Source organism: Saccostrea echinata, unplaced genomic scaffold (assembly GCF_033153115.1).
Source record: "Saccostrea echinata isolate AGI-Se365-2 ecotype Australia unplaced genomic scaffold, CSIRO_AGI_Sech_v1 ptg000030l, whole genome shotgun sequence".
NCBI lineage: Eukaryota > Metazoa > Mollusca > Bivalvia > Ostreida > Ostreidae > Saccostrea > Saccostrea echinata.
The window spans coordinates 30,538,340-30,551,552 of record NW_026889779.1 but is presented as its reverse complement, the minus strand read 5'-3'; the positions used below and the strand labels follow the sequence as shown (position 1 = coordinate 30,551,552).

At 33.0% G+C, this 13,213-nt stretch overlaps 1 protein-coding gene across 1 annotated transcript; it reads right to left on the bottom strand.

Annotated features, from left to right (window-relative positions):
- Positions 1-751: 751 nt before the first annotated feature.
- On the bottom strand, positions 752-13,096 carry LOC133196693 (aspartate--tRNA ligase, mitochondrial-like). The gene is made up of 18 exons (XM_061332552.1): positions 12,906-13,096; positions 8,866-9,029; positions 8,591-8,677; positions 8,377-8,469; positions 6,672-6,801; positions 6,502-6,548; positions 6,196-6,267; positions 5,946-6,050; positions 4,777-4,956; positions 4,444-4,551; positions 4,298-4,339; positions 3,165-3,314; positions 2,991-3,045; positions 2,412-2,492; positions 2,091-2,170; positions 1,856-1,966; positions 1,673-1,748; positions 752-1,289 (listed from the first exon to the last, which is right to left on the bottom strand). The coding sequence occupies exons 1-18, from the start codon at positions 13,054-13,056 to the stop codon at positions 1,126-1,128; spliced, it is 1,896 nt and encodes a 631-aa protein (XP_061188536.1). The 5' UTR covers positions 13,057-13,096; the 3' UTR covers positions 752-1,125.
- Positions 13,097-13,213: the final 117 nt, after the last annotated feature.

Here is a 13,213-nt window from a genome sequence, read left to right as displayed (position 1 = left end):
ATATATATATATATATATATATATATATATATATATATATATATATATATATATATATATACATATGTTCTCCCATGATTTGTGGTTGGATATGATTTTTATCCAATGAGTTGTGTGTTTTTTATCGCCAAGCCTTGGCCTTGGCTTGGGGATAAAAAACACACAACTCGTTGGGGAAAAAATCATATCCAAACACATGTCATGGGAAATTCTTTTTATCACATGTTCTATATGAATGCACACTACTTACTTCATCATTTTCACGCAAAACCCATGGTGACATCACAGCATTGGGACATGAAAAAAATATCCTATGAGTGATATTCACTGGATAAAGGGATAAACATATGATTAAGATAGATAGATAGATAGATATATGTATATATATATATATATATATATATATATATATATATATATATATATATATATATATATATATATATATATATGAAGACTGTAATAGGAACCACTTCCTAAACTTGTCTCTTTAATAAAATGAATAGATGGGGACTAACATCCCACAAGGAAAACTCAGAGTATGGCATGTATTAAAAAAATGCTGTGTTAAGCAGTGTATCCTGATCACCAGTTAGCAAATTACATTTTCCATCTCATATTACAAGCATGGAACAATATTACTATATATATATATATATATATATATTCATTAGTCTACAAAAGGATAAACAAAAGATGAATCATGGATCACTTCGTATCCTTGTTACTTCTCATGATAATAAAACACAACTTTGATTTCAGATTTATTTTATGACAAAAACAGATAAAATAGTGCAAGCATGTGTATATCCTACTTCAGGAGAAATATATTTTCCACTGAAATTTTATCCATATCCAATGGAACACTTCTGGAATTAACAAAATTCTTCCAATGAAATAAAAGCACCTTATTCTAGAATCACTGATTTAGTCCATGTCTATATTTTCTTCCATTGCACACAGGATAAGCAAACTTTATCATCAACAACGTTCAGAGTCTTTAGCAAGGGCTTAACCTGTCTGTGATATACAGGGATTTCACTTGGTAGGTTTAATGTGTATGTGATATACAGCACTTTATTTCATAGGTTTAATCTGTTTGTGATACATGTATATGGTACTTTTTCACTTCATAGGTTTAACCTGTATGTGATATTGAGCAAGTTCCCTTTCAGAAATATCTGTTGGAGCTCCACTAACTGGATCCCTCCCCTCTGCAGTTTTAGGGAAAGCAATGACATCACGGATGCTGTTAGCACCACAGATAACAGCTAACATTCTTTCCAACCCTATAATAATAAGTTAAAAAATATTTAGTGTTTGAGTTCTTAAACTTGTAACAAGTTTAATTTCACTTTCATCACACTATAATTAAATTACTGTAGAAGTACAAATTTTCGTTGAGATAAATTTTCATTGATTTGTCATCTATAAAGGTTTCGTGGGCATTAAATTTCGTTGTTTCGAAAGCAATCCTATTCAATATATAGTTCTGTAAATATTTTGTGTGGGATTTAATTTCGTTGCTAATTGTTAAAAACAAAATAAACTAAATTTAATCCCCAATGAATATTTCTGCTTTTACAGTAATAACTTTTACAAATTCATACTGCAAACAAGTTCTTTAATAACGTGTGTACATGTACATGAATTATTCATTATGCTGCTTTACCTAAAGCTATACCGCCATGTGGGGGACACCCAAGACTCAGGGCCTCAATAAGATGATGTAACTGGCTAATGTCCTCCTACAAAAGGAAAACATTTCATCCTTAGTACTCTAAAAGTAAAACTAGCCATCAATATACTGGAGATTAACACTCTCCCCTAACATGATCCTGCTTTACTACCATACCTTTAGTATGTTCTCTATGACGTATCTCTGCGTGTCTGAGTCATGAATTCGGATAGACCCGCCCCCTATTTCTGCTCCATTCAGTACCAGATCATAATGCTGGCTTCTTACCTACCAAAATAAATTTCTATACATTTGTACCAGAGTTTTTTTTTCAAATTAAAAAGAAAATGAAACAAATGGGAGAATCAGTTTATAATCATAGTTCCTTTTGATTGTTTGAATTTTTCATTACTTTCAATGGATCAGTTTTGAGGTACGGTTCATCATCTGGATGTGGTGCAGTAAATGGGTGATGAGCTGGATCAAGTCCATCTGAATAAAAAAAAATTATGGATAAAAAAATTGCCCTCTAACTAGAAAGGGCACTATTTAGAAAATAAAGTTGACCAGAAAATACATTTTTCTGACAATATAAATATAAAGAATTTACAGTAGTTTGATATGTTAGAAAACTGGAATTTAAGACTTGTTTCAAAGCCTTGGTTCATGTGACACAAAATTAATTTTGGAAACAGAAACAGAATTTTTCTGTTCTTCTAACGTTGCACTATACCTCCAGATTCTGCTGGTAAAAACAGGGGGAAGTCCACAACCCACAAAAAGTTGTACTGGTTTGGAGGAATCAATGCCACTCCTTAAATTAAAGGCAGTTGTCAATAGAGAACTTTAAATCACAAACATATTCTTGTATATTTTATGAGACTTTGTGTGAGAAATGTATCCCAAGGTACATTTTGCACTTGTCCTTGTTATGATCATTCATATAATATATTTCCTGTTAAACAGTCAAACCTCTTAATCTCAAACTCAATGGTACCAAGAAAAAACTCAAGGGTAAAATACCTAAAGAATAAGTGGTTAGGGCATTCAAATCACTTTGAAATATCCTGGTATTCAAGATATCAGTGTTTGAGATACAAAACTTCAACTATTTTCACAAGAACTTTATTTTTACATGAAGGAAATCTCATGAATTTAAAAAATTATGAATAAAAGAAGTCACCTAGTAATATTAAATGTAATGCTATGAATTCAAATCAAGCAATTTGGTTGTTTACTCAAAATTTCCTGATATCTGGTTTTATTGTATATTAATTTCTTGAGAAAGAAGTTGTAAACTGCTGATCCATACCTTTTTCCTGTAAAAGAGATGCTGCTTTTGTTCGAATTTTTCCACACACTTCATACTGTAACAGAAAATCATAGAGAATTCTTCACAAAATGTTATTGTACTAATACATTATGAGATAAATCTGTACTAATTTAATGTCACATCTATGTGACTACTCATTTATTTAATACTTACAGGGGAATACCCTTCTCCACACACTAATACAATCAGGTCCCCTACTTGAACATTTAATTTTGATGACAGTCTCTGGACTGTTGTAACCTTTAATCGATTTGTGTTGGCCTTAAAATCACCCGCCTCTCCAATCCTAATAGATACGAATTTCTACAAAATATTGTACATGCCTGTACATGAATTCCTGAATAAAATGAAGCAAAAGCACAAGTGATTCATATGACACATTGAAGCCTGTACAAATATCCTTTGCTCTACAACTAGAATATGGATTTTATTTTATTTATTTATTTTTTTTTTGGGGGGGGGGGGGGGGGGGAGGTTAAACTCAAGATAAACTCAAGTTGCACATACTTGTTTTAAGATAAAAACTAAAACTGTTTATAAAGAAAGCTAAGTAGACCAATGCATACCTATCCATCAATGCAAAGCATGGGGCACATGGCAATAGAACACTTTTGGACATTAAAGTCAAGGACAGCCAATATTTAGATTGAAATGTATATTTATATTTTTAACTCCTTGCCCTGACTGCAAATGTAATTGATATTTCAAAATCCCTGTATTAACCTTCGGGTAAGTAACAATTAATGGAAGGGCCACTGCAACAGCTTCAGTTCAATGCGAGCGTGAATTTTGATTTTAGCTTATGACGTTGCACTTCCACGGCATTCAATGTTTGTGACAACAAAATAAAAATGCATCCTTTAACCTTTTAAGCCCCTGTCTGTGTTATGGTGTTTTGAATGCCATAGTTTCCTCACACTTTATAAGCAAAATACATGTTGAATGTAAATTTTGTGTTATAACATTCCAAAAAAAAAAAAAACCAGATTATAAAGAGAGTCTGACATAAGATGAAGATTATAATTTGCATATGGAATCCCTATACACATGCTACTGGTATAAAATCATTACTGACAAGGATAATTGTCTATCTGCATGCTGAGAACCATTTATTCCCGAACTCAATACATGTACTAATTGTCACCTATTGAACTGAATCAAAGAGAAAGTCCAGAAAAACATTTGCTGATGTTAATCTAGCCTTATTCTTTTCTTTTCAATAAAAGATGAAAAGGTTCTGTTAAGCACTAAGAATATTGCTTAATTGTACAAGAAAAAAATCAAACCTGCTCTTTGTAAAGGTTTTCAGTCTGTTTTCTTGAAAACATCTGTAAGAAAAATATAGAATATTCAAGCAAAAAAGAAACTTTTGCCCAAGGTTAAACCATGCCATACAACAAGCACACATTGCTGAAGCTGTTTCTTTACTCACAGATCCTTGTGGGATAATAAGAGCCACACAATGTGCTCCTGCCAGTTTCATGCTGTCTTCTATCTTTGAAATTCCACAGTCCAACATCAAATCATCTACCAAACGTAGCTGAAGTTGAAAAAAAAAATGCATTCCTCACACAGGTTTTTCATTGTTTAGGGCATTGTAAATATAAGGTTTACAGGCAGTTAAAATGTGTAAATGTAACAGAAATTTCTTTCAATTTGTCCTTGAGAACCCATACAATTCTGGGACATTCTTGATAAAGGTAAAATGTAAATTGTCCTCATTTAGAAATGATTTAAACTAATATAGTACATACAATTATCATACCTTCATTTCAAACCTTGTGTCTGGCTTATCTGAGCCATACTGTACCATTGCTTCATGGTATGTCATGGTAGGAAATGGGATCGTTAACCGCTCATCAACACTTGGCCAACAGTATTGCATCATATTCTCAATCAAATTTCTGACATCTTCTTGTGTAGTAAACGACAGCTCTAAATCAACCTTCAAGGTCAGGCAATATTCAATATAAATATGGTACAAATACATGTATTTTACAGTATTTTCTTTAATACATACAAATATGTACCATCAAACGAATTAGTAGCATATTATGTATTTCCGCAAAAAAAAAAAAAAAAAAATGTATATACACTGTATACTGCCCATTGTAACATCTGCACTCTCAAATATCATTTTACTTCCCAAATACTCTCCCTTTGAGAATAAATGTAGTATTTGCACATGTATCAAGACATTTCTTTCTAATACTTCAACCTAAACTCATTTGTTTTAAACAATAAAATGCTTTCTTTGGTTGTTAGTACAGGAATTAATGTTGCAGCTGTTGCAGAAAAAATACATAACCCGCGTAAGTGGGCTATGTAAATTTTTTCTGCAATAGCTGCGACGTTAATTCCCGTACTAATAACCAAAGAGAGACATTTTATTGTTTATATTTATACATGTATCTGTATAAATAATCATTTAAAGAAGGATTAAAAAGATTAATTATTGTATTATTGATAAGTACATTATAGTAGGTTTCATTGATGGAACAGCCACTGATCAGGAAATCAGTACAAGTGCTATGCCTTGTGTTGTTCATGAACTGATAAACTGCAATGGTTTACTTTAGAAATAAAGGAGAAAATATTCAGTGGATGTAAATATAGTAACTATTCATTCCTACAAAACAGATGTATGTCAGACAGGTGTCACTGAAAGTAAAACTTCTATTAAGTTTTTTTAACAATCATGAAAAACTTTGTTTTATTTCAACTTCATATATTTGCTTTTTTTAAAACTTGTAGCAAAGTATAATCTTGGCATATTGCCAATGTTGCAGATAACTCTTAACTGGTGCAACATAATAATTTTCAATTTGAAAAAGAATCTCTAAGATTAACATTTCCATGCATTCCATATCATCATGACACATGCACAAATAAAATCCACTGCTACCTACATGAACCAGTACTGCCTGTACTTACCTGTGTAAATTCTGGTTGTCTATCAGGTTTACTCCCTTCATCTCTATAACACTTGGCAATTTGAAAATACCTATCCATACCTCCCACCATTAACATTTGTTTAAACTGAAAAAGGTGAATAATACTTTGACTACTAAATAATTGTAAAAATGACATAGATTGTACATTGGGACATAATATTTCAATAGTTAATTTAAAATATTTGCAAGAACAGTTTTCTACAGATATTGTAGACTGTCCAAACAATCACCTGCTGTGGGCTCTGTGGCAGAGCATAAAACTTTCCAGGGTGATTACTGGGAACTAGAAACTCTTTGGCACCCTGAAGTACAATCAAACACAAAGCTTAAAGAAAAGTCCAAAATTATTTGATGTAAAAGTGAATCAAAATAATAAAACATATACCTTTTATTCTAGACTTTCCAGTTACAATTTCATTGAAATTCAAATTCAGTCAAGCAAAATATTTCACAAACAAGCAAACAAACAATTAAAAAAAAATTGAATCACTACAACTTTTTACATTTTATGTTTGAGTATTTGAATAACACATTACCCCTGGTGTTCTCCGAAAAAGGGTTGGTGTATCCACATCTACAAAACCTGTAAAAATAAAATGAAGACAAAAATCAGTTTCATTATCTGCATTTTTACTTAACTAATGCTTTTGTTTATCTAAAAAATAACAACCACACTGAGACTCATAATTTATGATATTCTACAAACCATGGCCATACAAGAACTCTCGCATCTTCATGGTCATGTAAGAGCGGAGACGTAGATTGGTCTGCAGCTGTTCACTTCTGAGATCCAGATATCGATACTTCATTCTCTGTGCCTCATTTGTCTCTGTTGCCTTATAAAATGTCAACAGAATTACAACTAACGACTTCAAAGCCCTCTACGCTTGCAACAACATTTTCAATAATCAACATTAATCCACATGGAAAAAAAATCCTTAGCAGGATTGTCCCTAAGAATTGAAATAGCAGGGGACATTCAAACAAGAGGCCCATGGGCCACATTGCTAACATGAGCACATTGGCTTGGAAAAAGCACAAATTAGTTCAGTATTGAAAAGTTTATTGGGGGGGGGGGGGACTTGAATTTTAAACTACCTAAGGATGCTTCCATATCAATATAACAAATGGCTTCCTGTTCTTCAGCAGAAAATTTTTTCCTGTATATTCGTTTGTAAAAATTTGATCCCCTATTGTGGGCCCACCCTACCCCGGGAGTCATCATTTGAATAAACTTGAACCTACACGACCTGAGGTTGCTTCCATATCAAAATGACTAATCATGGCTTTGCTGTTCTTGAGAAGAAGATTTTTAAAGTTTTTTCCTATATATTCCTATGAAAAACTTTGATCCCCCATTGTGGCCCCACCCTACCCCCAGGGGGTCATCATTGAACAAACTTGAATCTACACTACCTGAGGATGCCCTCAAATCAATATGACTAAACAAAGCTTTTCTGTTCTTGAGAAGAAGGATTTTTCCTATATGGCTTTGCTGTTCTTGAGAAGTTTTTAAAGTTTTTCCTATATATTCCTATGAAAAATTTTGATCCCCCATGGTGCCCCCCCCTACCCCTGGCGGTCATCATTTGAACAAACTTGAATCTACACTACCTGAGGATGCCTCCATATCAATATGACTAAACAAGGCTTTTCTGTTCTTGAGAAGATTTTTTCCTATATTTTCCTATGTAAAACTTTGATCCCCCATTGTTGCCCCACTCTACCCCTGGGGGCCATCATTTTAACAAACTTGAACCTACACTACCTGAGGAAGCTTCCATATCAAAATGACTAATCATGGCTTTGCTGTTCCTGAGAAGAAGATTTTTAAAGTTTTCCCCCTATATATTCCTCTGTAAAACTTTGATTCCCCATTGTAGCCATATCCTACCCCAAGGGATCATCATTTGAACAAATTTGAATATACACTATGTAAAGAAGATATCCTTTAAGTTTCAACTTTTTTGGGCCAGTGGTTCTTGAGAAGAAGATTTTTAAAACATGCCACCAAATTTTCTCTATTTCTGAATTATCTCCCCTTGAATGATGGTGTGGCCTTCATTTGAACAAACTTGAATTCCCTTCACCCAAGAATGCTTGGTGGCAAGTTTGGTTGAAATTGGCCCAGTGGTTCTGGAGAAGAAGTCGAAAATGTGAAAAGTTTACAGACGGATGGACAGACAGACAGACGGGACTACAGACAAATGTGATCAGAAAAGCTCACTTGAGCTTTCAGCTCAGGTGAGCTAAAAGTAGAAGGAGATTTGGGGTTCCTCTCCTAACAGAGGGTTGAGGGGAGGCTGGGAATTCCCAGTCCAGTCTAGTTCTTAGGGACAACCCTGCTAATTTAGATATACATGTATTTGCATGACTTTGAAATAAAGAGCAGTAACTCTATTTGTACTTACTCTAACATTTAGATTTATAGGAATTTCCTTCTGACACATGTTGAGGATTTTTATGCTGTTTGCTAGAATTTCAATTTCCCCTGTTTCCATTGCCTAACATAAACATATCAACATATTACACATCAACGAAAATAATACATAAAAATACATCAGCAAACATTTAAAGATTTCTAACAATTTCATACAAATAATTTCAGCCATCCAGGACACTGACCTCATTCTCTTCTCCTTCTTTCCTGGCCCGGACTGTTCCAATTACCTCCACAACAGATTCATATGGCAGATCCTTCAAAATACTGACCTAAACAAAAATATATTAACAGAGTATGTAACATAAAAAATGAATTTCATTGTCTTGCACTTGTCATTTTCACTGTGATCATCATGCATAATGACTGTTCTTTTTTTGTTCTCAGCACTTATTTTGGTGGTGAAAGAAAATTTTCCTCTACCATCAAACACTTCACAAACTTTTAAGTAATGAATTACCATACTATCTGGTAGGAAGACCTGTACAAGCCCTGACCAATCTCGAACCACAAAGAATATCAGTCTCTTGTACTGCACCCATCCACAGATTTTGACCTCCTCCCCAATGTGTGAGCGACGGAACTCACCACAACTGTGAGAACGTTGACTGAAGGTATTTATATCTACCAAAACACATAGCATTGATTATCAATTATTAAATTACACTTGAACATTATTCATGTTTTTCATGTATTTCAGTAACTGGTTGTACACTACACAAAAATGGTGGCATAACAAATCAATATTCATTGGTAGAATTGTAAATTTGATACAGTAAAGTCAACCAAAAAAAAAATATCAAAGATTTCAAATTCAGAAACAACAACACCCCCCCCCCCAAAAAAAAATCATATTTTTAATTATATCGATTGCTTTATGTGATCTCATATATACAGGAATCACCTAAAGCAAATTTTACATTTATTGACCTGTTTTATGGGGCAACATGCATTTTGTTGGACCCCAAAACCAAACTGTTTGGGTTGGAAGGGTCATAAAATGCATTTTGCCCGAGAATACAGTCAATAAATTTTTTAATACTTTTTACTTTTTATTTTGACATATCTTGTAGTGGATTCCTTGTTTGCAATAATTGATAAGATTTAGTTAATTCCATCAACAAACGTATAAGGAATCTGACCAATATCTTGTCGACAGGTCTAATATTTCACTCAGCAGTCAAACATTTTTTTACCATTTGGTAAAACAATGGAAAAGTTTGACTTTTTTTAGTATAGATTTATATAAGAAACAATTTTAAAGGTACAACAATAAAGTTTAGTGCATTTTTCTAGAGACCTGAGTAAAGTAAAGTTCATGGTGATGTAAATGGGCAGACTGTGGGAATTGGTTGGATGGTAGGGAGGTAAATTTGGGGTATATACTGGAGCAGAGGGGAAATTCCATTTCCCATGATAAAGTCAAGTCCATGGTCTGAAAATGCAATATCTAAAAATATTATCTTTAATAGAAAAAAAAAATACTGAACAAAACAAAAGTGCTTCAGCACTATTAGAGTACCAATTGCATTCCCTCTCACATTGGTCTCTCTTGCTCTCTCATTTTGGAAGAGGCACATCTGCTAATCATAATAAATAATATCAGGGAGCAGAAAGAAGATTTTCAAAGAATTCATACAGTTTCATTATATGTTCATTAGAGTCCCGTCTTAACTTCAGAACCCCTGACCCTGGGGCCACAAGTTTTACAATTTTGGAAGAGGCAACTTTCCTCATCATAACCAAACATCTTGTGCTTATCTTCTAAATATACAGGGGGAGAGAAGAAGATTTTTAAAGAACTTATGCATTTTCACTATATGATCATTAGAGCCCCATCCTAACAACAGAACCCCTGACCCTGTGGCCACAAATTTCACAATTTTGGAAGAAGCACCCTGCTCATCATAATCATGCACTTAGTTTATCTTCTAAATATACAGGGGAAGAGAAGAAGATTTTTTAAGAATTCATGTATTTTCACTATATGATCATTATAGAGCCCTGTCACTAACACCAGACCCCTGACCCTGTCCTGTGACCATGAATTTCACAATTTTGGAAGAAGGCTTAATGCTTATTACAATCATGCCAACAGTTTGACTGCTTGATATCCAGGAGTAAAGAATATTTTTAAAGATAGCACTATTTTTGATGGTTTTAATCCCACCCTTCATGCCCCGGGGGGGGGGAGGGGGGGGGGGCAGGGACCATGAAATTCACAATATTTGTACCCCACACCTATGGCACGCCAATTTCACAAAAATTAGCGAAACTTAGTTTCACAGTTGATAAACTAGGTTTATCGACTGTAAACTATAGTTTACAAACCGTGAACTATAGTTAACGATTCGTTAACTATAGTTTTCATCTGTAAAACTATATTTAACGGTTGTTAACTATAGTTTACGAATGCTAATCTAAGTTTATCTGTCTGTAATTAAACGTTAACAATAGATTTTGTTGATAAACATAGATTCACATCTGTAAACTATAATTTACAATCGTGAACTATAGTTAAGAGTTGTTAATCATAGTTTCACAAATCGTGAAACTATATTTATCAGATAAACTATGTTTTACATTCGTTAACCATAGATTTCGGTTGTAAACTATAGTTAACTGTCATTTATACTCACAAACTATATTTAACAGACGTAAACTATACTTATCGATCGTAAACTATAGTTTTGAGAGCTAAACTATGATTCACATTTGCCAATCATAGTTTATCGTAATAAACTATAATTCACACTCGTAAACTATAGTTAAGAGTTGTTAAATATAGTTTATGAATCTAAACACCTGTTAACTGTTAACGATAGTTTTCAATTCGAAATTTCGCGGCACCAATCGCGAGAAGCAATAAAGGGGTATAGGTTTTATATTACGGACACGTGTTGGGCATTATCTAAAGCAAAGACCGAGTTATATATAATCAATATTACTTTCTCTATTTAAACAGGATTAATTGTATTTGTTTGAAAATGTCGTGTATATATATACATTTCCTATGGGGAAATTTTTAGAAATATGATAAAATTTTAATTTTATAAAAGACAGAATATTACAAGATTTTTGCTCAAGCAGAGGAGGGTGAAGCGCGTTTTACAATGTGTCAAGCATTTTCCCGCCACATCTCATCACCAAAACAAAGAAACTGAAAGAGAGGAAATGCAGTGGTGGATATAGATAGGGTTGTGGGGGTTTCAACGTCCTCCTTTGAATTTAAGAGAGAGAGAATGAGACAGAAGTCCCAAATATTTGTTGTGTTTGTTCCGTGAAATATGTATGAAGAAAATTCGGTTGTTGAAAAATAAATTCCGCGCCTGCAATGTTACATGTACTGTGTTATGTCTTTATTTACAGATGAATATAAGATATACATGTATTTCATGAATGACAGATCACGCATTTCGGTCTCTATTTTTCTCTTTTAAATAAAAAAAATAAAATTTTAATCAATAATTTTCCAGTCATTTTTCTTTTTATTTCCAACTAGATTTGCTTTAAAATAATAGAACCTTTACTTACAACGCCAACAAGAAATATACATGTATATATATTTAACAACAATTGTCGTTACATAGCAAAATCTTATAATGCTGTAACTAGGATTAGCCGATCTATAATTTACAAAAAAAAAAAAAAAAAAAAAAAAAAAAAACTATTGTTAACTATAGTTTTGATCGTAAACTATGGTTTAGAGTCGTAAAATCTAGTTTCACAGAAAATTGTGCATCTCCGATACAAAATAAGAGATTCTGTTCCTAAACTGTGTTTCTCAAGTGTAAAACTATGTTTATCGCATTTTTGTGAATTTGGCGCTTTGTATGTCAGTAAAGTATACTTTACAAAGCCTAAACTATAATTTACATTTGTTAAGTATAGTTTAGAGTTGTAAATCATAGTTTACAAATCGTGAAACTATATTTATCAGATAAACTATATTTTGCAGTAGCAAATGATTGTTTTCCGTGTTAATTATAGTTTACGCTTGTGAAACATAGATTATCGTGTAAACTATAGTTTACATATGTGAAATATAGATTATCATCGTTAACTATAGCTTACAGTCGATAAACCTAGTTTATCAACTGTGAAACTATGATTAGCTCATTTTTGTGAATTTGGCGTGCCATACACACCAACTGATGCTAAATGCCAAAATTGGTTGAAACTTGAAATTGGTTAGCGGTTCAAGAGAAGAAGCTGAAGATGTTCAAAAATTTATGACCGATGCACGACGGACGACGACGGACAAAAACAGATAGCAATAGGTCACCCAAGTGACTGAGGTGACCGAAAAAAGTGATTTAGGGCACTTTACTACTTTAGATATATACACCAGGCATGAGGAAAATGAACAAAATTAATCTTTTTTTCTTTTTTTTTTAAAAATCAGGCTAGATTATACAGTAACACTCAGGACATCCTATCAGTTGTTTTTAATCCAACCAGCTTTTATTAATGGAAGAATCCCATTGCCTGTTTACTCACCTCGAATTTGCTTGTTACTTATTATATTCGATAAGAACAATGGCTCATTGTCCTTTGTGTGAATAGAGGCACTCCAACACTGTATTAATCTGGTTGGTTGTCTTCTCAAAAACAGCTTCTGTAAATATCTACAAAGACAACGATGTGACATAGCTACAGCATGCAGTCTGCTACACTTGAGGCAATTCGAGCTGAATGTCCGGTAACGTTATATTTCCAATATATATATATTTTTATAAATCAACAGTATGTTATCGGCAATTTTCGTCTATTACATTTGATAAAATAATAAATCATCATTTTTTAAA

What these genes read in the sequence shown, in the direction of transcription:
- LOC133196693 (XM_061332552.1), bottom strand. Translation starts at nt 13,056, where the DNA reads ATGTCACATCGTTGTCTTTGTAGATATTTACAGAAGCTGTTTTTGAGA. An exon ending in TGCCACAGAGCCCACAGCAG is followed by an intron (nt 6,051 to 6,195) that starts GTGATTGTTTGG and finishes CACCTTTTTCAG; the next exon opens with TTTAAACAAATGTTAATGGT. An exon ending in GACAACCAGAATTTACACAG is followed by an intron (nt 4,957 to 5,945) that starts GTAAGTACAGGC and finishes CTGACCTTGAAG; the next exon opens with GTTGATTTAGAGCTGTCGTT.